Raw genomic sequence first — 26,659 nt, 5'->3', positions numbered from 1 at the left:
AACTTGACAAATCGCTTAAACGTATGATTAAGTCTAAATAAAGATGTTTTGTTTTAAGTTGTATATCAAATTTGATATTAAGTTTTAAGTGAGATATTAAATTATTAACAATATGATAATGTAGTGTTTTTAATGGAAAAAAAATAATGTTTTTATCATTAATGTTGATTAATTATAATCCGTCAATAATCGTTATTCATAATAAAATCAATAAAAAAATATTTAAAATACTAAAAGTCAGTTATTTAGAATAAAATGAAGACGTATTATTCATTAAAAATGATTCTTCATTTCTACCAAATTTGGCTTCTTCAACGCTCCAAAAGAAAGAGAAAAAAATGTTATATTTGTGGATTTTCAGTTAATGATTCTCACGTTTGAAAACACCCTTTTACTTCAATCCAACTCCACCATCTCTGTCTCTTCCAGATCCTGATTCTCAATAAAACAAAATCTTTCCCCATTTTCCTTATTGTTTTTCTTAAAAAAAATATTGGAAATGAACATAGCGGTGATTGCCAACCATGACTGATGTCCTTCATTTTCCTTCACCACAAAGCACTAACAACACTTGCTCTTCAGGACCTGCGCCCATGATGACAGAAATGACTTCATCAACGTGGTAACCGCCTGTGACCGAGAAGGGAGAAGAAGAGAATAGAGATCAGTTGTAATGACTGCTTGTAAGTAAGAGTATGGATAGAAGGGAGCATTGCGCTATGGAGATCAGTTGGCCGACCAATGTCAGACACGTCGCACATGTTACCTTTGATAGGTTCAATGGCTTCTTGGGTTTGCCTCTTGAGTTTGAGCCTGAAGTTCCCAGAAAAGCTCCTAGCGCAAGGTTTTGCTTTCTCTACCAAACTTGAATTCTTTGTTGCCTTATTTCCATAATTTGGTTCTTTTTCCTTCATTTGGCAGTACTACTGTGTTCGGAGTTTCCACAGAATCCATGCAGTTGTCATATGACTCCAGAGGGAACATTGTGCCAACAATACTCTTGCTAATGCAAAGACGTTTATATGCCCAAGGAGGGTTGCAGGTTTAATTTCCTTCGTCTTCAATCTGCAGGTTTAGTTTCTATGTTTTATGCCACAAGTCTTACTTCACACATGCAGGCAGAAGGGATTTTCCGAATTAATGCCGATAACAGTCAGGAGGAGTATGTTAGAGAACAATTGAACGCCGGAGTGGTTCCGGAAGGGATTGACGTACATTGTCTGGCCGGACTAATCAAGGTATGATAATGCCTTGGCCATATCTTCTTTTAATGCCTTCTTTTTTTTTACATATACCAATTTGCTGTGGGTTATGATTAGGCTTGGTTCAGAGAGCTTCCAAGAGGAGTTTTGGATTGTTTATCTGCCGATCAAGTTCTGCAATGCCAAACTGAAGAGCAGTGTGCTGAGCTTGCAAGAATTATACCCCCAACGGAATTTGCTCTACTTGATTGGGCCGTCAATCTCATGGCTGATGTTGTTCAGCAACAACATCTAAACAAGATGAATGCCCGCAATATCGCTATGGTTTTTGCACCAAACATGACTCGGGTGACTTTCTTATAATCTTTGCACATATGCATATATGTAATATAATGTCCTGATTGTTGGCTTCCATTTATTGCCTATTTTGGTTGCAGATGGCAGATCCTTTGAATGCACTGATGTATGCAGTCCAAGTGATGAATTTCCTCAAGACACTTATCTTGAGGACCCTGCGAGAAAGAGAGGAATCGGTGATCGAGCCAACCGCAGTTGTCCATCTGGAGCTTTTCGATGATAATGGAGATCACAGCCCTTCAATCTCGCGCATTCAAGATACTGAAAAGGAAGATGAAGAGAAAGAGCTGTTCTCTATAGCTGAAGAACCTCCAAGTGAAAGTTTGAGGAATTATAATCTGAACAATGAGATGAAAGATGAAGAACATCACGGTGCAACACCGACTGTCAAAGGGCTAACCACTGATGCAGGTCACTCTGATGAGAGTGAAACCTTCACCGGTGAAAGATATGACATTGTTGCCAACTGCCTGAAGCCTGGTACTCAACATCAGTTGGGGCCTAAGATGCTGTGAAAAATTACTTAGCTATTGTTCAATTTGAAAGTTGTGAAGAAAGACTTTATGTATCTTTTCAGTGTGATGAGTGGTTTGTTTAACCTTTTTAAATATTTTTCCAGTTTAAGTTTGTATCTGATTAGCGTCACACAAGAAAATAATTATAATAAATGAAGATAAAAATGAGATGCAATATGAAGTCATAAAACTACAGCAATTCTCCAATAAAAAAAAAACTACTGCAATTCTATACACTCACATATATGATATATGTATATATCCTCATATTCATACACATGAAAAGAAAATTAAAGATCATCAAATGTCTGTACAATAAAACAGAAAAATAGAAGTAATGAATATCAAAGCCAAGCAACTTGAGCCAATACAGTTAATGGCGCCACTGTTATACCCATGGTGATGATGGCCACGGTTATGATTCATGGCACCTGCAGTATAAACTGGAATCTGTGCTCCTGATCCTCTGCCATTGTCCCCACCACCTCCTCCATTGGCGCGGGCAGCCGCGTCTCCTCCGCCACCTCCACGGGCTCCAGCAGCTGCACCACCACCACGTTTTTTTACAACTCTGATCACGTGCTCAGCTCCTGATTCAGTCGAGATTGAGACTGGCTTTGCCGCCGCCTTTGCTTCCTTATCATTTTGGTCATGGCCTAATACAGAATATTATTTATTTGCTCAGTTTTAATTTTTAATAATTAAAAAGAACATGGTGGAAAGTTGCTTTATATAATCCAAGATAAGAAACAAATTAATTCACAGAAATGGTATCTATATCTATTTAAGAAATTATAAATATATTATCGTTTCACCTAATTAAGCTTTAAAAAAATTAAACTTCGAAAGCTTTAACTTTGAAACAATCAACAGCAAGAAGAAGTGTATATGAAAAAACCAAAGCAACTGGAGAATCAATATGAATATAAATACCTGCAAGTATGGGTCTTGGAGGAAGTGCAATAAGAAGATGAAGGAGAAGGAAGAGCAGCAAAAAGAAGTGTTAGAAAAACAATGGTTAATCCGAGATAAAATAATAATAATAATAATATAAATATTATTATATAATCAAACGAAACAAAATAAATAAAATTTAAAGTAGAGGCAAGAAATTGGTTTACTCATATTTAGACAATGAATCGGATGAGTAGAGTATGATAAACCGAATAAGGATTTTTGTTGAGGCCTGTATGAACAGTTTCCTTAATACAAATTCGTCCTCTCCTCGGTGCTTTGAGTAACGTTGGACGTTAGTCTCCCAGGATACAACAACAAAAGGATCACAACAGTAAGCACAACCGTAGTGATCAGTCGAACACAATCTTGCCTTTCTCTATCACCGGAAAGAACGAATTTAGAAGGAATTTTCTAAGTGTTTTTTCCTATTCCAATGTTTGGAAAATTGTCTATAAGATTGAGCCTTAACTAACCTATTTATAGAGGAGAGGAAACTAATCAAAAGGTTATGACCTTTTGATGAAGAGATTTGTTGAAAATCTAATAGGTATAATTAAATTGATGCAATTTTATACCAAATAATAAGTCTGTTCACCAAGTGACATAACTTATTATTAAAAGACATCAATTTTATTCAATTATTTATTAATTTTTCCAACAATCCCCCACATTAATGAAATTGATGATTTTAAACATTGACTCGATATGGTGATAGATTCTACGTTCGATATTTGCATAGGATAGGTAGGCGTCCCCCTTTGAACCATCCCTTGTGAAAATATGTTTACCTTACTGGCTGTCCAGTAGACGTGATGTCCTTGAACTGTCCTGTCGTTGGTGTAAGCGATGACATACCTCACACAAATATCTCACTGACAAGAATTTGGTTCTCATGGTTATGTCCATATAGCCGTGGACATCTCCTGGTTCTGTAAGAGTTTAGAGAACTATGCCCCAATAGTCTCTTTGAAGTGGCTCCACTTCACTCTCACATAAGTGACTTATGTTGTTAGGCTCACCAAAACACATAGTGGTCATTAAAAGCATTGCTTAACCTTTTCCACATTTTAGTCACTGTTTTCATCATAGGAATGGACTTGGGGATAAGAACCCCCACAGTGTCCTCACAAGGTCTATGCAAGTAGGTTGTCCCATTGAACTTAGATCTTGGGATCTCCAGTCAACTAAGTTGGGTTCTCCTTCACATAGCGCCTTAAATATTAATGGGCTTTAGTCACATTCCTTTCGATGTTTATCAAATTGATCTCGATTCAACTCATTGTTTAGCGGATCCAAAATGTTATCTTTTTATCTTACAAAATCAATATAGATAACTCTAGTTGAGATCAATTTCTTAATGATATTATGTCGACGACATATGTGTCTCGACTTACCATTATACTTATGCAAGGCACCCCCACATTTTCATGTAGCTGTAGAAAATTTTCTACATTTCCATAACTCATATGATGTCTCATCTATTTCCTTGTAAGTTACCTTATTTAAAGGTAATTTGCTAATAAAATAACTTCCTCTATATGTTCTGTAACAACTCAGAATATGGTCAAATGTCATTCATAATTCTTTGGCAATCTTATGGATACTATACACTTCATATGGTGTATTTGACAATCCATTAAAGATGCAATCCGACATAGAAACTTACGTCGCTTATATATTTGACAATCCATTAAAGATGCAATGACAACAATGTCTATCTCATCCTCTCTATGAATAGGAGGATCATCATATATTTGACCATACTCAACAAAGAATTATATCTTGAAATTCTAGTTATGAATTTCACATGCTTCTTGTTGTGGCTCACAACCACTGACATTGTTGAATTTTATTCAAATTGTGAATAAGAATAAACATTTCAAATCACGAGTTAGGTGAATCAGTGGGGTTACCATTGTTTCGTTTTAAACAATTAACAAGAATTTGTAAATATTCCAACAATAAATTGAATTAATTTTCAATTTATTTTACCATTTGTTTCTATTGAACAACAAAATTTAATTAGAAATTAAAATTCTAAAACAAAATTTGTAACAATTTTGTTACCTCCAAACGATTTCTGTTATCAACAGTAAATCAAATAAATTTTGTTAAATAACATGATTAAAATCCTGAAACAGAATTATAGGCCCGAGTTTTGTCCACAAACATATCATAATTCCTTTCGGTACCTTATTTATCGCAACGAATTTTAGTCAAAACTAAAATCCAACAATTGAGTAATTTCTGTTAAACGGCAGGAATTTAGTAAAACTAAAACCCGAGACAAAAATGTACAATCAACACTATTTTGTTGAATTCGTTAAATGTCAGGATTTAAAACTAAAATCCAAACAAAACCGACTTATGTTGGACAACGGGATTAAAACCCAAAACAGAACCAATTACTGTTGAACGACGAGAATTTAATAAATTAAATCTCGAAACAAAACTAACTTATGTTGATCAGTGAGAATTTAATAAAACCCAAAACGAAATAAACTTCTATTGGTCAATGGAATAGAACCAATTTCTGTTTAATGGCGAGACTCGAAACAGAAGTACAAAGTTCAATACAAAATATTATTGAAGATTTACTCTTACCTCTTGAATTCTGAATCGACGTAATGTCTTCCATAATAATAGTAGCCATATCATCATCGACAGGTCCACCACAACCAACAATTCCTATGTTGAAAAAGTTTGCTAATAACATTATGAAATGTTCCTGTATCATTGTGACAACTCTTTTCCATTGCGCATTGTTTAATGATAACTCATTCTCAAATCATTAATAAGAGAAATTTCAATCTCCACAATTATTATAAGAATAAAACATGTGTAAACGAAATGAGAATGAAGGGACCATTGTAAATTTCTATCTCCAATATGCAGAAGTTGGGGGTTTTGGTGTCAACAAGAAATGCTTGCATTTGAACCTGTACTGGAACCTTTTCCATCCATCACGCTTGCCTTAATTCTTTCAACCTTGTTTCAATGATGAGACTCGTATATCGAAAGAAATAACTCCCAAGCATGAAACATCAAAGTTTATTGATCATAACACTTGGTATTTAATATTAGTGCCAAGCATATATATATATTCCCCAAGATTAGCACAAGAGAAAAATAGAATTCTGATCCAAATGGCTCTGCTAAAAAGTTGTACCAAAAAATAACTCACCACGTAGTTTGAATATCTGGATTCGCCCTCTTTCTGGTGTTGTATCCTTGTCATTATAAATTTCACGTAACACAACAAAGGAGTTGTCTTCGAAAGATGAACCCTCACAATTTCATTTATTGAAAGATTTGTTCCCTTGCCACTAGGAAATTCACGCAAGAGAAAGACCCTTTCGGGTGTCGTTCCCCTTAACTTGGTCATCTCGTATGTAAATTAAATTCACCAGATTCCTTTGTTGTTGAAAAGACTCGTAACGCAAGAGCAAAGAAACTAACAACACGTTCGTTTTGCAAAGAACGCCTCACTGTTTGCATTCAAACCTGCAAATAGCCACCAATACTTATTTTGCGCCGGTTTGATACTTCGTTCAAATAATCTCGTTTCGGATTAAAAAAATAAAAGGATTTTGTCTTAAGATTGTTAGAAAAAAAATGGTTAATCCGAGATAAAATAATAATAATAATAAATATTATTATATAATCAAACGAAACAAAAAAATAAAATTTAAAGTAGAGTCAAGAAATTGATTTACTCATATTTAGACAATGAATCGGATGAGTAGAATATGATAAACCGAATAAGGATTTTTGTTGAGGCTTGTATGAACAGTTTCTTTAAGACAAATGTTAAAAGTCCAAAGGTTGACAACCAACTTTGAAAATGGTTTTCAAAGTTTGGTAAATATTTCTTTGAAAATGGTTTTCAAAGTTTGGTAAATGTTTCTTTGAAAAATATTTTTCAAAGTTTGGTAGATGTTTGTTGAAAATAGGAATGAGTAAATTCACTTTAGTCATTGCACTGTAGGGTATTTTCAAAGATTAGTCCCTAAGTTTCAACTATAAATACCCTAGCTCATTTAGCTTCAAAACCATCCCAAAAGTCATTTCTTTCTCCCAATACTAGAGAGCTTTCTTGTGAGTAGTGAGTGTTTTGTAAACACCTGTAAATTTTCTCTCTTAGTAAAAGATCTGCAGCAATCTGGAGATGTAAGCACAATTGGCTGAACTCCGTTATCAATTTCGGGTATTATTTTTCCGCTTTTATTTCGCATTCTCACTAATCTGTTTATAGGAAAATTACTCGTACTCGATTTATTTCCTAACAACTGGCATCAGAGCTTTTGGTTGTGAATTTTGTCAATTTTTTTGCGAGGTTACTATTCATTACTATTCACTTGAATAGTGAATTTCGTGAATAGTCAAAATTTTGTCGGTGATACGAGTTTGTCGACGGAGGTGTTCTAATACATGGTGGTTTGCAAGAATTGTCAGAAACAATCCAAACGAAACCAGATTCGAGTAGGAGCGATGGCTGCTGACGAAGGGAAGGTGAAAATTGAAAAGTTCGATGGTGCAAACTTTGGCTTTTGGAAGATACAGATCGAAGATTTTTTGTACCAGAAAAATCTATATCAACCTCTCTCAGGAAAGCAACAAGAGGGCATGAAGAATGAAGACTGGGCTCTTCTCGACAGACAAGCCCTCGAAGTTATCCGACTGACGTTATCTCGCAATGTTGCTTTCAACATAGCAAAGGAAAAGACCACGGCGGGTCTTATGGTGGCTCTCTCCAGTATGTATGAGAAGCCATCAGCCTCAAACAAAGTGCACTTGATGAGGCGATTATTCAATTTGTGGATGACGGAATGGGTATCGATGACACAACACCTAAATGAACTCAACACAATCACAACCCAGTTGAGTTCAGTGGAAATTGAATTCGATGATGAAGTTCGAGCTTTAATTCTCTTATCATCTCTACCAGACAGTTGGAATGCTACTATTACAGCAGTTAGCAGCTCGTGGGGAAATAGTAAATTGAAATACGACGATGTCCGGGATCTGGTACTGAGCGAAGAAATTCGACGGAGAGAATCGGGTGTAGCATCAACCTCCTCAGCCTTGCACACGGAGTCCAAAGGGAGAACTTCAGAAATAAATTCAAATCGTGGCAGATCGAAATCTAGAAGGGGCAAATCAAGAACATGAAAGAAAGATTTTACCTGTTATAATTGTGGCAAGAAGGGTCACTTTAAAAGAGATTTTCGAGCACTGAAGAAAGATACCGGTGCACAGGAATCTGCCAACATGACAGATGAGATAGGTGATGCCATGATTCTAAGCGTCAACACTCCGATTGAATCATGGATCTTGGATTCAGGGGCATCTTTCCACTCCACCCCATACCGAGAAATCATGGAGAACTATGTCAGTGGTGATTTTGGGAAGGTTCATCTAGCCGATGATGAAACCTTGAAGATCGTCAGAAAAGGAGACGTTCGATTAAAGTTGCCAAACCAGACCACCTGGAAGCTGACAGGAGTAAGACATATTCCTGGCCTCAAAAGGAATTTGATTTCTGTAGGACAGCTTGATGGAGAAGGATATAGTACAACCTTTTCATGCTGTGAATGGAAGATTACCAAAGGAGCACTCATCATTGCTCGTGGTAAGAAAACTGGTACTCTCTATATAACCTCAAATTTAGAGAATATCATTGCACTAGCAGATGTTGATGGAAAATCAAACCTATGACACCAAAGACTTGGCCATATGAGCGAGAAAGGGATGAAGACACTTTTGTCAAAGGGGAAGTTGTCGGATCTAAAGAATGTAGATGTCGGACTATGCGAGGATTGCATCTTTGGCAAATAAAAGAAAGTCAGCTTTGCAAAGATTGGTAAGACACCCAAGGCTGAAAAGTTAGAGTTGGTTCATATTGATGTATGGGGACCATCTCCAGTTCCATCTCTTGCAGGCTCATTATATTATGTCACCTTCATCGATGATTCTACAAGGAATGTGTGGGTTTATTTTCTGAAGAAGAAATCAGAAGTCTTTGATACCTTCAGAAAATGGAAGGCCATGGTGGAAAATGAGACTGGTCTGAAAGTCAAGCAGTTGAGGTCTGATAATGGAGAAGAGTACAGAAATCGTAGATTCAGAGATTTCTGCGAAAATAATGGGATCAAGATGGAGACAATAGTTCCCATGACACCGCGTCAGAATGGCATAGCAGAGCGCATGAATAGAACTCTGAATAAACGTGCCAGAAGCATGAGGATACATGCCAGATTGCCCAAATTTCTATGGGCTGAAGCTATTAACACTGTAGCTTACTTGATAAACCATGGGCCCTCGGTTCCTTTGGATGGAAGAATACCAGAGGAAGTTTGGAGCAAGAAAGAAATAAACCTTTCACAGTTAAGAGTGTTTGGTTGTATTTCTTATGTACATATAAACTCTGCTGAAAGAAGTAAACTTGAAGCCAAGTCCAACAAATGTGTCTTTGTTGGTTATGGTGGTGATGAGTTTGGTTACCGGTTTTGGGACTACGAAAATTGGAAGATTATCAGAAGCAGAGATGTCATTTTCAATGAGAATATGATGTACAAAGACAGATCAACCATAGAATCAATTAGCTCAAACATCAAAGCTGAAACAAAGGAATTTGCTGAGTTTGAGGAGATTTCTGGAAAAGATGTTCAGACCAGTCCTGAAGCAGTTCAAGAAGAACCAGGCACACCGGAACTAAGATGCTCCTCCAGAATTCCTAAACCAACCCAACGTTATTCTCCTAATTTGCAATACTTGTTGCTGACTAACAATGGTGAACCAGAGTGCTATGATGAAGCAATGCAGGTGGAGGATTCAGTCAAGTGGGAGTCTTCCATGAAAGATGAGATGGACTCGCTTATGTCAAATCAGACGTGGGAATTAGTTGAATTACCACCAGGCAAGAAAGCTCTCAACAACAAGTGGATTTACAGGATCAAGGAAGAGCACGATGGGAGCAAACACTATAAAGCAAGATTGGTTTTCAAAGGTTTTTCAGCAAAAGGAAGGTATTGACTACAATGAAATTTTCTCTCCAGTTGTAAAATTGTCTACAATCAGACTGGTGTTGAAAATTGTAGTTGTAGAAAATTTACATCTTGAGCAGTTAGATGTAAAGACAGCTTTCATTTATGGTGATTTGGAGGAAGAAATCTATATAAGGCAGCCAGAAGGCTTCATAGAGGCAGGCAAGAAAAACCTGGTATGTAGGTTGAAGAAGAGCTTGTATGGTTTAAAACAAGCTCCTAGACAGTGGTACAAGAAGTTCGATAGCTTCATGGGTAGTAGTGGTTTTACTAGATGCCAAGCAGATCATTGTTGCTACATCAAGAGGTTTGATAATAGCTTTATTATTTTATTGTTGTACGTTGATGACATGCTCGTTGCAGGCTCAAACATGCAAGGGATTATACACTTGAAGCAAAAATTGTCGAAGCAGTTTGCTATGAAGGATCTGGGTGCTGCAAAGCAAATTCTTGGGATGAGGATCAAGAGAGACACAAAGTCGGGGACTTTGATGTTATCACAGGCTGAGTACATCAACAAAGTACTCTCTAGGTTCAACATGCAAGATGCTAAACCAGTAAGTACACCTTTAGGTGTTCATTTTAGACTCTCCAAAGAACAGTCACCAAAGACGGAGGAAGAACGTGCACACATGGTAAAGGTGTCGTATGCCTCAGCAATTGGAAGTCTGATGTATGCCATGGTATGTACCATACCAGATATTGCTCATGCAGTGGGAGCTGTTAGCAGGTACATGAATAATCCGGCAAGGTACACTGGGAATCAGTCAAATGGATCCTAAGATATCTGTGAGGTACCACAAACAAAGCACTTTGTTTCAAAGGTGGAGATACGATATTGACATGCTATGTAGATGCTTACTTAGCCGGAAATATTGACATCAGAAGGAGCACTACATGGTATGTCTATACTCAAGGAGGAACTGCAGTGAGTTGGGTTTCTCAACTACAGAAGATAGTTGCTCTCTCCACAACTGAAGCAGAATATGTCGTTGTTATGGAAGCTAGCAAGGAGATGGTTTGACTCTAAATTTTCTTGGAAGAGTTAGACAAGAAACAAGAAAACAATGTCTTGTATTGTGACAGTCAAAGTGCTATCCATCTAGCAAAGAATCCGTCTTTTCATTCCAGGACAAAGTACATACAATTGCGATATCATTTTATCCGGTCTCTTCTGGAAGATGAGATTTTGAAACTTGAAAAGATCAGTGGAGCTCAAAATCCGGCAGACATGTTGACAAAGATGGTGACCACAGACAAACTGATGTTGTGTTCAGCTTCAGTTGGTATGCAAAAATAACAAGACTAGAAATGCTGCTGCATCGATCGAGGTGTGAAGATAGATTAAAATCAGTCTTCAAGTGGGAGATTGATAAAAGTCCAAAGGTCGGCAACCAACTTTGAAAATGGTTTTCAAAGTTTGGTAAATGTTTCTTTGAAAAATGTTTTTCAAAGTTTGGTAAAGTTTGGTAGATGTTTGTTGAAAATAGGAATGGGTAAATTTACTTTAGTCATTGCACTGTAGGGTATTTTCAAAGATTAGTCCCTAAGTTTCAACTATAAATACCCTAGCTCATTTAGCTTCAAAACCATCCCAAGAATCATTTCTTTCTCCCAATACTAGAGAGCTTTCTTGTGAGTAGTGAGTGTTTTGTAAACACCTGTAAATTTCATCTCTTAGTAAAAGATCTGCAGCAGTCCGGAGACGTAAGCACAATTGGCTGAACTCCGTTATCAATTTCGGGTATTATTTTTCCGCTTTTATTTCGCATTCTCACTAATAGGGAAATTACTCGTACTCGGTTTATTTCCTAACAACAAATTCGTCATCTCCTCGGTGCTTTGAGTAACGTTAGACGTCAGTCTCCCAGGATACAACAACAAAACGATCACAATAGTAAACACAACCGTAGTGATCAGTCGAACACAATCTTGCCTTTCTCTATCACCAGAAAGAACGAAATTAGAAGGAATTTTCTAAGTGTTTTTCCTATTCCAATGTTTGGAAAATTGTCTCTAAGATTGAACCTTAACTAACCTATTTATAGAGGAGATGAAACTAATCAAAAGGTTATGACCTTTTGATGAAGAGATTTGTTGAAAAACTAATAGGTATAATTGAATTGATGCAATTTTATACCAAATAATAAGTTTGTTCACCAAGTGACATAACTTATTATTAAAAGACATCAATTTTATTCAATTATTTATTAATTTTTCCAACAAGAAGAAGGTCGTTGCTGGGAATCTCAGGCGCTTGATGCTCATATTGAAGCCGGTTCCAGCATAGAGTAGCTTTGCAAATTTATATGTTTCAAAATATATCTTCAGTACTGTCAACTCATATATATTCAGTGTGCGTTACCCAGTAGAATAAATTCGCTTATTTATCCATGTATTACCGTTTAAACATTTATTTTTTGAAAATAATATCTATTTATGATTATTTACAAAAGTGATACTCGAATTTATTATATTGACAGAAAACATATCAAATTATAAATAAAAAATATATATTTTAATCAATGTTTTTTTTCCAATATCTAATACAACATACTTTCTACGTATACAATAGATTTTACTATTATTTTTATAAATAATTATAAATATATGTTATTTTCAAAAATAAAATTTTGGAAAGATAATATTTGAATAAATAAATAGAATAAACCAACCCACTTGTTTCTAGCAGACAACATCGTTTTTCCTTTACAAAAAGTTATTCGCCACATAAAATATTATCCTCTCCCACACTCGTCAGGGCACGCTTGGCCTTACTTCTCCATTTTATCTTCAGCATTTTTAAAAAAAGGAAGGGTTTTTATTTTAATTCTTGCATAAAGAAGAAGATATCATTTTCTTTCTTTATTGATTAATAAAAAAAACATAAAAGATGAGAGCCCCTTGAATTTTTTAATAAAGTTGGCCTTTTTCAGTCCCCTCTTAAGAAATCAAGTTACAACACACTTTTGTTAGTATATATGAACAACATGGAGAATGTTCATAAACGAGTGAAGCTGAAGTTGTGGATTGTATGGGGAATGTTAGTGTATATGAACAACATGAAGAACGTTAGTATGGAGTTGGTTTTAACTAAGTTGTTATGAGTTGGTTAAAGGTTGTTATTAGTTTGTTAAGAGAAGTTTTGTTAATCAGCTGTTATAAATAAGTTGTTAGATTTCATTCTTGTACACAAGTAATTCCATTAATAAGATGCAAAGTATTCTCTCTTCTGTTTTTACTATACTTAGTAGCTGGGTTTATATCATAACATGGTATCAGTCGCTAATTCCTAGTGCTGTTGTGGTATATCTTCTTGTTGTTGGTTATGAAGCTCAGGTGTTGTTCTTGGTTTTCTTTGCACTATCATGCTTTGCTTCTTGAATTAATGTTTCAGCTTTCTTTGATTTCTTGAGTTCAGATATGTGTTTTTGTCTAAGTGTTGTTTAACATGGTTGATCTTATGGTTGATCCAACCCGTGATGAGAATGTTTCGTAGATTAATTCTCCTATGAGTTGCACTATTGCTCGTGTAAGCTCCATTCAACATATACCTAAACATGATACAGTTAAACTCACTGAAAATCCATATTTGTTGTGGAAACATCAAGTGTCTTTAATCATTGATGGTTATGGTTTGTTGAAGTTTATTTCCTCTAATATAGTTGTTCCAAATGAATTTGTAACTAATGATGTTGGTCAACTTGTGGAAAATTCAGAATTTTTGTTATTTAGGAAGCAAGATAAGCTACTTGCCTCATGGTTGCTAACCACTGTGAGTATGGAGATCTTGCCTCATCTTACTGGTCTTACGTCTGCAGTTGCTATTTGGAATGTTATGACTCGTTTGTTTGGTGCACGATCCAATGCAAAACTTCATCACTTCGCCATACTTTGCATTCTCAAAAGAAATCTGGTTTGTCTGTTCATGAATTTTTAGCAAAGGTCAAAGCTGTTTGTGATTTGCTAAATGCTTCTGGAAGTTTTGTAACTGAACAAGAACATGTTAGTGTTATTTTAGCTGGCTTAACTATGGAATTTGAGTATGTAATTGCTATAGCTTCTAGAGAAATATCATTGGACACTCTCACTGAGATGTTACTTGATTGTGAGGCTCGACAGAAGATGTTCTTATGTGAAGGAATTTCGACCAATGTTGTTCAGCTGAAGTCTAATGATGATTTGAGTGTAAAAGGCTCTTTTGCTGATCATTCCTCTCAAGTGCGTGATCAAGAGGGAGGTGGTTATCGAGGTCGAGGTCGTGGGCAGAGTTATAACTCTAATAAGCCACAGTGTCAATTGTGTGGTAAGTTTGGTCATGTTGTTCAGAAATGTTATCATCGTTTTGATCGTGATTATACGGGTGTTGGTGATTCTGGTACTCCAGTTGGAAATTATTCAAAACGATCAAATGGTTCGGATGTATATCAACAACAACCTTCTACAAGAGGGTATAATCATGCAGTAAATATGGTTTCATATCCTGGTTTTGTTTATGCTCCTCCCTCTTACCTGTATCCAACTAATTCGATAGTTCCTGGTGCTTCGTTTTGTTCCTCAACAGCCTTTGGTTATTATCCGTCTTCTGGATTTTCAGTTGGTTCTTCTAATGATGCCTCATGTTATTTTTTAGTTGGTCAGAATCCATTTTTGGCACCCTCGACACTTGCAACTTTTGTTTCCATGCTTCCGCCCTCTGGTGTTCAGTCTTTTTCGAAGCCCACAAGTGATCCTGTTTGGTATCCTGACACTGGTGCTACTCATCATGTGACTAATGATCCTTCTATTTTTCACTCAGGTATAGTGTATACAGGTGATAATGCTTTACACATGGGCAATGGTGATGATGTTAAAATTGCACATGTAGGGCAAAGTACTTTACATTCTAACATGAAGCCTTTATTTTTGCGTAACATGCTACATTTTCCTAACATCAAGAAGAAGTTGATTTCTGTTTCTCAGTTCACTTAAGATAATTGTGTTTTTCTTGAGTTTCACCCGTATGAATGTACTGTGAATGATGCTCAGACACAACAAGTTCTTCTTCGAGGGAGGTTCACGGATGAAGGACTCTATCAGTTACTTCCTTGTGCTGAGGCGTGGTCGGCTGCTCAGATAAACAATGTTTTTATGAATCCATACCCTTTGGACTTGTGGCATCGGCATCTTGGCCATGATTCTGTTGATGTAGTAAAATCTGTTATGAAGTATTGTAATGTCCTTTTTCATAAGAATAGGTTGTCACATGTGTGTGTTGCTTGTATGCAAGGGAAGGCTCACAAACTTCCTTTTTGTTCTTCTTTATCAGAATATAATGAACCATTTTAGTTAGTTGCTTTAGATGTTTGGGGTCCTGCTCCTTGTAATTCTTCATATGGGTTTTCTTTTTATGTTTCTTTTGTTGATGTCTCGAGTAGATGCACCTGGGTTTACTTACTTAAAAGGAAGTCTGAGGTGCTGTCATATTTCCTTAATTTTTACAAGTTAATATAAGTACAATTTGGTTGTAAAATTAAGGTTTTACAAACAGATGGTGGTGGTGAATATCAGTCACTTAAGGGCTGGTTGTAGTAAAATGATGTAGAGCATCGAGTTTCATGTCCAGGCACCTTTGAGAAAAATGGACGAGCTAAGCATAAACATAGGCACATTGTTGAAGTGGGGTTAATCATACTGGCTCAAACATCGTTACCCCTGAAATTTTGGAGTTATACCTTTGTGTCCATCGTTTATCTCATCAATAGACTGCCCACTCATGTTTTGGATGGCAAATATGCATTTAAAGTTTTGTATCGCAGGTTTCCAGAATATGTTTTTCTACGTGTTTTTGGTTGTGCCTGCTTTCCATGCATGAGATATGCTAATCATCACAAATTGGAGTTTAGGTCAAGACGATATGTTTTTCTTGGTTATATTCCGTCTCATAAGGGCTATCGATGTTTGGATGATGATGATAAGGTAATCATTTCTCGACATGTGGTATTTGATGAACATGTCTTTCCTTTTCAACAAAGCTGCAACATTACAACTAATAATCCTTTTCATACATCGATCATTGTCGATTATTACACCTTTAGTACCTGGGCCGAGTGAAATGAATGAGGGTAACACTTCGCATATTATTGTATCTCCATCTGTTGATGGGTTGTTAGTGCATGAGGAGCAGGTTGCTACAGACTCGACAGATGTTCTTATGTATTTTGCATTACTTAGGTTTACTGTTGAGGAGTTGGTTTTAGATTTTAGGGATACTTGTCATGTACAGGATCCTGGTCTTGTAGCATGTACTTTGATTGACACTATGCCACCTATTTGTATTGATCAGATTGCTCCTAGTCAAAGTACTGTGCCAACTGTTTGTGTTGATCAGACTGCCCCTGTCAAAATATTCACCCCATGGTTACACGTGGTAAAAATGGGATATGGAAACCAAAGTGTCTCATTTGATGATAAAGAGCCTACAACTATTAATGAGGCTTTTCTTCATCCTCATTGGAAGGCTGCAGCACATGCAGAATTTAATGCATTGGTTTGTAATAAAACTTGGATGTTGGTCCCTCTTTCTAAAGGTAGGTGAGATGTAAGTTGCAAATGGCTTTTTAAAATTAAGAGAAATGTAGATGGCTCTGTTGCTCGTTACAAAGCTTGTCTCGTGGCCAGGGGTTTCTTTAGTAACTTAGGATTGATTTTAATGAGGTGTTCAGTCCTGTGGTAAAATCAGTCACTGTTCGAGTCATAATCTCCCTTGAGTTAGCAAAAGGTTGGTCCCTCAGACAGGTAGACATTAACAATACCTTCTTAAATGGACATTTATCTGAGTAAGTGTATATGTTTCAGCCTCCAGGTTATGAACAAGGTGGTGGTAATCTAGTGTGCAAACTGAATAAAGCAATATATGGTCTCAAGCAGGCACCTCGTGCATGGTTTGAGAGTCTCAAAGGGTATTTGATCTCAGAAGGATTTGTTTTGTCACAATCAAATGCCTCTTTGTTTGTTTGCAAAATTGATGCTAGTATGCTTTATCTCTTGATCTATGTAGATGATATTATTCTCACAGGAAGTTGCTCGAATGAAGTTCAAGATGTTATAAATAAGTTTCATGCAAAATTTTCTTTGAAAGATCTTGGCCTGCTTAAGTATTTCCTGGGGATTGAAGTCTGTTATGATTCCAATGGTTTAGTGTTGTATCAACAAAAGTATGTTCTTGATTTGATACAAAAGAGTAGGTTTGCAACAGCTAAGGAATTGCCTACTCCCATGGTAACACAATGTAAGCTCTCTGCTGCTAGTGGAACGCCAATTGATGAGGTGGCTCGTTATAGAAGTATTGTTGGTGCTCTCCAAATATGTGGTGATTACTAGGCCAGATATTACCTATGTTGTTAATTGTGTCTGTCAATTTATGCAAGCTCCTAGAGATATACATTTCCAGCCAGTCAAGAGAATTTTGAAGTATTTGCACAACACTTTGGATTATGGTTTACGGTTTTCGTCCTCTTCTCGACTATCCTTGGTGGGCTTTGCTGATGCAAATTGAGGTATTGATATTGACGATAGGCGATCCACGTCAGGGTATTGCATTTATTTTAGTGGCAATCTAGTGTCATGGAGTTCCCGTAAACAGCAGGTGGTTGCTCGATCTACTGCTGAAGCAGAATATCGCAGTGTTGCTTCGGCTGCCTCAAAAATCATATGGCTTGTGTCTTTGCTCAAAGAATTACAGTGTTCATTTCATGGCAAACCAACTCTTTAGTGTGACAATACGAGCATTGTTGATGTGTTCTTCAATCCAGTCTTTCATTCAAAGTTTAAACATGTCGAGTTGGATTTGTTCTTTGTTCGAGAAATAGTAGCAGTTGGTCGGTTGCAGGTTCAGGAGGTTCCAGCATATTAGCAAGTTGTTGATGTTCTTACTAAGCCATTCTCTGCCCTGATGTTTATCCGTCATCAGCAGAAGCTATTGGTCTCTCGTGTTCATAAGGATGGATGTGCTTTGTTGACTAGCCTTTCTCAACGTGTGAATGATGGTGAAGCTGAAGATGTGGATTGCATGGGGAATGTTAGTGTATATGAACAACATGGAGAATGTTCATAAACGTGTGAAGCTGAAGTTGTGGATTGCATGGGGAATGTTAGTGTATATGAACATCATGAAGAACGCTAGTATAGAGTTGGTTTCAACTAAGTTGTTATGAGGTTAAAGGTTGTTATTAGTTAGTTAAGAGAAGTTTTGTTAATCAACTGTTATAAATAATTGTTAGATTTCATTCTTGTACGCAAGTAATTCCATTAATAAGATGCAAAGTATTCTTTTACTTTCTCTTCAGTTTTTACTATACTTAGCAACTGGGTTTATATCATAATGAAAACCGACCCTTGTGTTAGGTTTGTAGTGTAATATACAACAGTCCCTTGATAAGGAGGAGAAGTTATGGGCTCAAAGATTGAGAATATAATGGTTGGCTCATGATGATCGTAATTCTGATTTTTTTAATGCTCATTTTAGCCGATTAAAGAAAAAGAATAGGAAAAAAGCAATGATAAGCGATGGATTGAGAACAACATGACATAGAGGCCATAATTGTGGATTATTTTTGTGAATTGTTCACCTCTTCTAAGCCTAGAATTACATCTAGCATTCTGGAGGCTATGGAGGAAGTGGTGTCATCAGACATGAATATGAAATTATGTAAACCTTTCTCTATAGAGGAGGTTTTGGTTATCTTTCATGGCATTCATCATAATAAGGCTCCCGGATATGATGGGTTTTCTGTAAACTTCTATCGTTCTCATTGGGATATTTTCGGGGATGATATGGTTAATCTATGTTTACAATCGTTAAATGATCAAGTGGATATGGCTAAAGTTAATAGGACTATTATGATATTAATACCCAAAATGAAAGATTCTAAATATATGAAGTAGATTAGACCTATAAGCTTATGCACAATGGTTTACAAAGTCGTGTCAAAGGTACTTGTGAACCGTTTAAAACCTATCATGAATGTATGCGTAAAAGATAATCAAACGGCCTTTCTACCATATAGATAAATTTCAGACAATATTCTTGTAGCGCTTAAGTTGGATATTGAGAAGGTTTATGTTAGGATATAATGGAGCTTCTTGGAGAGTGTCATGTTGAAACTTTGGATAAATGTTGAGTTTGTAAGTCTTCTTATGAGATGCATAACTTCAATTACATTCACTACTAGGGTTAATGGTTCCCTTACTATCGAGTTCGCTTCAAGTCATGGGTTAAGATAGGGTGATCCCTTATCTCTCTTCTTATTCTTTTTCGTTACGCAAGGGCTATGTCTTATTTCACAAGGTTTAACAGGTAGATGATATTAAGGGTAGTCAGGCATGTCAGGTTGGACCATGTGTATCCCATTTATTGTTTGCAAATAACAATATAGTTTTCTTAAAAAATTCAGTTTATGAATCTAATAGCATCAAGAAGATCCAGCCAGTCTATGTGTCGTCTTCTGGGCAAAGAGTTAACTTAGACAAATCAATTATATATTTTAGTCCCAATACTCTCACGGAGCATCGACATCATATGAAAAATATATTTGGTATTCAAGACGATGAACCCATGGGACACTATCATGGTCTACCACTCCACATAGGTAAAAATAAAACTAACATCTTTGGTTATCTACGCGACATTCATAGCTAGGGTAATTGGATGGACCAAAAGGTTATTTTCGTATGAAGGTAGAGATGTATTTCTCAAATCAGTGGCACAAGCGTTACCTCAATACACAATGTCCTGCTACCTACTGCCTGAGCATCTTCTTAATGAGATAACTAATATAACGCGTAGATACTGGTGGACGGGAAAGATTTCTAAACGAGTATGACCTCTAGTAGCTTGGTCAACAACCTATAAACCTAGTGTCGTGGAGGATTAAGATTTCGTGATCTTCGCTCTTTTAATATGGTTCTAATTTAGAAATATGTATGGAGGTTGATTACACAACCAAATTGTTTGCTATCCTCTGTGCTTAGAATGGCATATTTTTCAATTGGAGATCTTTTAAATGCTCCCATTAGAGACAAAATCACTTATGAATGGAAAGGAATCCATAAGGCAATTCAAACCTTTGATGGAGGATTTTATTGGAGAATAAGGACGGATAGTAAACTCAATCTTATGACAGATAAATGGGGTGGATCTATGATGGTTAACCTAACCGACGATTATACCACTTCTAATAGACGTGGTTTTTAATTCATGCATGCAGTATGACCTATGTGGGATGTGACGAAGGTGTATTCGACCTTTACAATCTTGGACGTTGAGATTATTGTATCAACTGCATAGCTTCTTGCTCGGAGGATAACATTGTTGAAAGTAAACAAAACATGGGCGGTTAAATGGTCATATTTAGGTAGCCAACTTTTGTGTAATTTTTTGATGGTAAAACTATGCAATTAGTCATTATAATTTAGGGTATTTATAAGATTAGTCCTTAAAGCTTCTACTATAAATACCCTAGCTCATTTAGCTTCAAAACTATCCCAAAGCATTCTAGCTTTCTTCCAATACTAGAGAGAATTTAGAGAATTTCTTGAGAGTTGTTTTCTCATTTTTTATCAAGAGAGAATTATCATTGTTTTCTCCTTGGTAGATCGAGAGAAGTTGTAATTCCTATTTTCTCATAGTGAAATTCTTCTACCATTGCCTGTGGTTTTTACCCTATTTTATTTAGGGGTTTTCCACGTAAATTTTGTGTCTTCTTTATATTCATTTTTATTTTCTCAAATTATCAGTTGCGATTTTGCTCTATCCGATAGTCGTCTTCCGCAACAATTGGTATCCGAACTAGATTAGAGTGTGTAATATCTGCTTATTGTCTTTGTGGTTGCCACCAAATGGTGGATCCTCCAACATAAGAAAATAAGAAGTTATTACACATTCTTTGAAGGTTCCAGAGAACTATTCACGATAGTGAAATAGTGGGAGCTATTCGTAAAAGAAGCTATGGCAACGAAATTTGATATTGAAAAATTCAATGGGAGAAATTTCTCATTGTGAAAATTGAAGATGAAAGTCATCCTAAGGAAAGACGGGTGTCTAGCGACTATCAATGAAAGGCCGATGGATTTCGCAGATGACATCAAATGGGAGAAGAAGATGAAGTATTGTCAAGCATCGAGGAGAAGAAGACAGCTAAGGAAGACAGACAAGTAAATCTGCAACAAGCAGAAGCGTTGACAACGATGAGAGGGAGATCAACAGAACGTGGCCAAAGCAGCAGTCACAAACATGGTAGATCGAAGTCAAGAAGAAAAAAGAATTTAAAGTGCTACCATTGTGGAAAGAAGGGTCACTTGAAGAAGGATTGTTGGAGTCTAAATAAAAACTCCAATCTACAAGACAATACCACAAACACTTCAGATGATGGAGATGCTCTATGCTATGAAGCATCAACCACCGTGGAATGTAGAAAACGATTTGCAGATATATGACTCATTGATTCAGGAGCAACATATCACATGACCTCAAGAAGAGAATGGTTCCATCAGTATGAACCTGTCTCAGGAGGATCTGTGTATAGTTGCAATGAACATGCCTTAGAAATCGTTGGTGTGGGAACCATCAAATTGAAGATGTATGATGGAACAATCAAAGTTGTTCGAGATGTGCGGCACGTGAAGGGCCTGAAGAAAAATTAATTATCCTACGGATTGTTGAATAATAATGCAAGCAAGATTGAAACACGGAAAGGAATCATGAAGGTGTTCCGTGGAGCGCTTGTGGTGTTGAAAGGCGAAAAGATAGCTGCAAACTTGCACATGCTGAAGGGATAGACTTTGCTAGAAGCAGAAGCCTATGTTGCCTCATGCAGTTCAGATTCTTCAATGCTATGGCATCAGAAACTTGGACACATGTCAGAACAAGGAATGAAAGTCCTTGTGGAGCAAAAGCTACTTCCAGGCTTAACGAATGTATCACTTACTTTGTGTGAGCATTGCCTAACAAGTAAGCAGCACCGGTTGAAATTCAACACATCAAATTTTAGAGTCAAAAGTGTCCTAGAATTGGTTCACTCTGACGTATGGCAAGCACCAGTTACATCCCTAGGCGGAGCAAAATACTTTGTCTCATTTATTGATGACTACTCCAGGAGATGTTGGGTGTATCCTATTAAGAAGAAGTCAGACGTGTTTTCAACTTTCAAAAACTTCAAGGCGCGGGTGGAACTTGATTCTTGAAATAAGATCAAGTGTTTCAGAACAGATAATGGAGGAGAATACACAAGCGAAGAATTTGATGACTTTTGCAGGAAAGAAGGCATCAAAAGACAGTTCACAGTGGCGAACACTCCTCAACAAAATAGAGTGGTAGAGTGGATGAACATAACCTTGTTAAAAAGAATAAGAGCAATGTTGAGGGATGCAGGCCTAAAAATTCATTCTGGGCAGAAGCAGTCAATACCGCCTGTTATTTGGTGAATCGAGCTCCATCAACTGCAATAGAGCTGAAGACACCAATGGAGATGTGGACTGGTAAACCAGTTGATTATTCAAACCTCCATATATTTGGAAGTATTGTGTACGTGATGTACAACGCCCAAGAAATTTCAAAGCTGGATCCAAAATCTAGGAAATGCAAATTCTTCCCACTACACATAAAGTGATCATCAGCAGGGATGTTATCTTTGTAGAGGATAAACTACAAAGAAAAGAAGACGATGATAGTGCTAAAAAGTCAGAGACTACACAGATACATGTGGAAAAGAAGGGTGAAGAAGGAGATTCTTATGAAGTAGAACCAACACATGATGAACAAGAACCAGAGAGTTCTGAAGCTCCAACAACTCGTCAATCAGATCGTGTGAGAAGACGTCCCAATTGGCACTCAGATCATGTTATAGAAGGTAATATTGCATACTGCCTTTTAACAGAGGACGGTGAGCCATCAACATACCAGGAGGCAATAAATAACTCAGATGCTTCACTGTGGATTATGGCGATGCAAGAAGAAATTGAAGCCCTTCATAAAAATAATACATGGGACCTTGTGCCACTACCACAAGGAAGGAAGCCAATTGGTAACAAATGGGTCTTCAAAATCAAGTGAAATGGTGACGATCAAGTTGAGAGGTATCGTGCAAGACTGGTGGTCAAAGGATATGCTCAAAATGAAGGTATTGATTTCAATGAAATATTTTCTCCTGTGGTTCGACTAACAACAATTCGAGTAGTTTTGGCAATGTGTGCTACATTGGACTTACATCTAGAGCAGCTAGATGTTAAAACAACTTTTCTTCATGGAAATCTTGAAGAAGAAATTTATATGCTCCAGCCTGAAGGTTTTGAAGAAAAAGAAAAGAAGAACTTGGTTTGCAGGTTGAACAAATCTCTTTACGGTCTAAATCAGGCGCCGAGGTGTTGGTACAAGAGATTTGATTCTTTCATTAAGTGCCTTGGATACAACAGACTTAATGCAGACCCTTGTGCTTATTTCAAGAGGTCTGGTGATAACGATTTTGTTATTTTGCTGTTGTATGTGGATGACATGTTGGTTGCAGGACCCAACAAAGATCATATTGAAGAATTGAAGGCACAACTGGCTTGGGAATTTGAAATGAAGGACTTGGGATCAGCAAACAAGATTCTAGGGATGTAAATTCACCGAGACAGAAGTAATAGGAAGATTTGGCTTTCACAAAAGAATTACTTGAAGAAAATCTTGTCACGATTTAGCATGCAAGATTGTAAGCCAATTTCTACCCATCTTCCTATTAACTTCAAATTATCCTCCAATATGAGTCCTGGCAGTGAAGAAGAGAGGATGGAGATGTCTTGAGTACCGTATGCATCAGCAGTGGGAAGTTTAATGTTCGCTATGATATGCACAAGACCAGACATTGCACAAGCAGTGGGAGTGATTAGTCGGTACATGGCGAATCCAGGCAAAGAGCATTGGAATACAGTGAAGAGGATCCTGAGATACATCAAAGGAACCTCAAATGTTGCATTATGTTACGGAGGATCAAACTTACTAATAAATGGTTATGTAGATTCTGACTATGCAGGGGATTTGGATAAAAGCAAATCTACTACAGGATATGTGTTCAAAGTTGCTGGTGGAGCTATAAGTTGGGTTTCAAAATTGCAGTCAATTGTGGCTACATCCACAACAGAGGCAGAATATGTAGCAGCTACACAAGCCAATAAAGAAGCAATTTGGTTGAAGATGCTATTGGATGAGCTTGGGCACAATCAAGAGTATGTCTCTTTGTTTTGTGACAGTCAAAGCGCCTTGCATATAGCAAGGAATCCAACATTTCATTTAAGGACAAAGCACATACGAGTTCAGTACCACTTTATTCGTGAAAAGGTGGAAGAATGGACGGTAGATATACAGAAAATTCATACCAAAGACAACATAGCAGATTTCATGACTAAGGCGATCAACGCGGATAAATTTACCTGGTGTCAATCCTCTTGTGGTCTGTCAGAGACGTAAGCAACATGATGGTACAAGATAGAAAGAATGGTGTGAAGATATGATTGTTCCAATCAAATCTTCAAGTGGGAGATTGTTGAAAGTAAACAAAACATGGGCGGCTAAATGGTCATATTTAGGTAGCCAACTTTTGTTGAATTTTTGGATGGTAAAACTATGCAATTAGTCATTGTAATTTAGGGTATTTATAAGATTAGTCCTTAAAGCTTCTACTATAAATACCCTAGCTCATTTAGCTTCAAAACTATCCCAAAGCATTCTAGCTTTCTTCCAGTACTAGAGAGAATTTAGAGAATTTCTTGAGAGTTGTTTTCTCCTTTTTTATCAAGAGAGAATTATCATTGTTTTCTCCTTAGTAGATCGAGAGAAGTTGTAATTCCTATTTTCTCATAGTGAAATTCTTCTACCGTTGCTCGTGGTTTTTACCCTATTTTATTTAGGGGTTTTCCACGTAAATTTTGTGTCTTCTTTATCTTCATTTTTATTTTCTCAAATTATCAGTTGCGATTTTGCTCTATCCGATAGCCGTCTTCCGCAACAAACATTACCTGGGGCAATTGTGATTTTGGGATTTATTTGGTCCGATCCAAATATTGGTGGCTCCAACGGCTTACACATACAACGGAGGCAAATTCGAAGCTATGGAAGGTCATAGCCAAGCTTCGAACGCTTTTTAAGGTTAGGTTATTTGCTTGGAGAATGGCACATGGGGGCACCCGATTGGTTTGCGTCTTCTGGCTACAGGTATAGGTATATGTTTATGTCCTATGTGTAACATAGGTATGGAAATACTGGTGTACATTCTTTGTGATTGCTCATACGGCCAATAAGCCTTCTCAACAGTTGGGTTGATAGGTTTTTTTCTATCTAGTTAATTAATATCTCCCTTAAACTGTCTTGAGACCGTCTTTGTTGCGCTTGATCTTGAAAGTTTTGTAGGGTTTATAATGCTTCTTTGGAACATTTGGAATGGACGTAATGTAATGGTACATGATAGTGAACTCCAACCTCCTTGCGTTATTGTGGCAAATGCGAAAACTCTTCAGGCAGATTTTGTCCAGGCTCAGAGTTTTTAAATGGCTGCTCACTCTGTTCTGATCGTTCGGGATGTGGTTGACTTTGGATCCAACTTGAAACACTGGAGTCTGGAAGCCTCCTCCATAGGGTGCAGTGAAGATTAGTGTTGATGATTCTTTTGATCCACGGGCGCGACTGGTAGCTATAAGAGTCATTGCCCGGGACTCACATGGTAAAGTCTTAGGTGGAATGGCCTCGACTTCTCCCATTTATGTGGAAGAGGGGTTAGATGAGACGCATGCAATTATCACATGTATTCATTTGGCTAGGGATTGTAGAAGGCAACGAGTGATGACTGAGTTTGATTCCCAGCTACTTGTCAATAAACTTCATCGCTAGACTAATGACATATCAGCAATCGAGATCCATTTATCTGAGGCACGACTGTTTTTGTCTAGTTTTAATGAGTTTAGGGTTCATTACATTGTGTGTGATTGTAATATGATTGCTCATAATCTAGCAACATGGGCTATTCGCACTGGTAATACTATGTATTTTGACTCGATTTGTCAAAAATTATTCAAAATGATGTATTGAACGAGTATTCTAATTAGTAATGAAGTTCTTGTGGGTACTCTTTTCCCCTTGTAGGCTTAGAAGGGACTTTTAAAGAGACTATTTTTTCAAAAAAAGAAAGAAAAAAATGTAATATACCTTGTCAAAAAGAAAGAAGTGTAAAATATATTTATTTAAATTTTAAAATTTTAATAAATTTTATGACAATAGAGTTTATGAGTTATTATGGTTAGAAATGTTAAGAATACATAGTTAATTTCACATGAGAAAGGAAAAGAAAATAATGATAATTTATAGTCTCGTTTTTTTTTCTTTTTTGTTGAGTACTAGTGGATATCTCTCTCGTATATACACATTGACACAACTCAACACAAAATAAAACTTATATATATATATTGATTAAATTATTTTAACGCTTTTATTAATATACATTATATATCAAAATATTATATTAATAATTTTTTATAAATTTTAAAATTTATTTGTTCACATAAAAATTAAAGAAAC

The 26,659-nt window shown here is 36.6% G+C and overlaps 1 protein-coding gene across 1 annotated transcript; it reads left to right on the top strand.

Moving 5' to 3' along the window:
• The first annotated feature begins 668 nt into the window (after positions 1 to 668).
• Positions 669 to 2,089, top strand: LOC120179920 (rho GTPase-activating protein 1-like). Its single transcript, XM_039185374.1, has 5 exons — positions 669 to 844; positions 922 to 1,042; positions 1,119 to 1,238; positions 1,320 to 1,550; positions 1,640 to 2,089. Exons 1-5 carry the CDS (start codon positions 696 to 698, stop codon positions 2,072 to 2,074), a joined length of 1,056 nt encoding a protein of 351 aa, XP_039041305.1. The 5' UTR covers positions 669 to 695; the 3' UTR covers positions 2,075 to 2,089.
• The last annotated feature ends 24,570 nt before the right edge of the window (positions 2,090 to 26,659 follow it).

The sequence above is a fragment of the Hibiscus syriacus genome, unplaced genomic scaffold (genome assembly GCF_006381635.1).
Source record: "Hibiscus syriacus cultivar Baekdansim isolate YM2019G1 unplaced genomic scaffold, ASM638163v2 tig00003715_pilon, whole genome shotgun sequence".
Lineage (NCBI taxonomy): Eukaryota > Viridiplantae > Streptophyta > Magnoliopsida > Malvales > Malvaceae > Hibiscus > Hibiscus syriacus.
Note: the sequence above shows the minus strand (reverse complement) of the source record. Positions and strands in the feature narration are given on the sequence as shown.

Coding starts and splice junctions, on each gene's coding strand:
- LOC120179920 (XM_039185374.1), top strand. CDS start 696: ATGGATAGAAGGGAGCATTGCGCTATGGAGATCAGTTGGCCGACCAAT. Junction 1,239..1,319: donor GTCTGGCCGGACTAATCAAG/GTATGATAATGC, acceptor GGTTATGATTAG/GCTTGGTTCAGAGAGCTTCC. Junction 1,551..1,639: donor TTGCACCAAACATGACTCGG/GTGACTTTCTTA, acceptor TTTTGGTTGCAG/ATGGCAGATCCTTTGAATGC.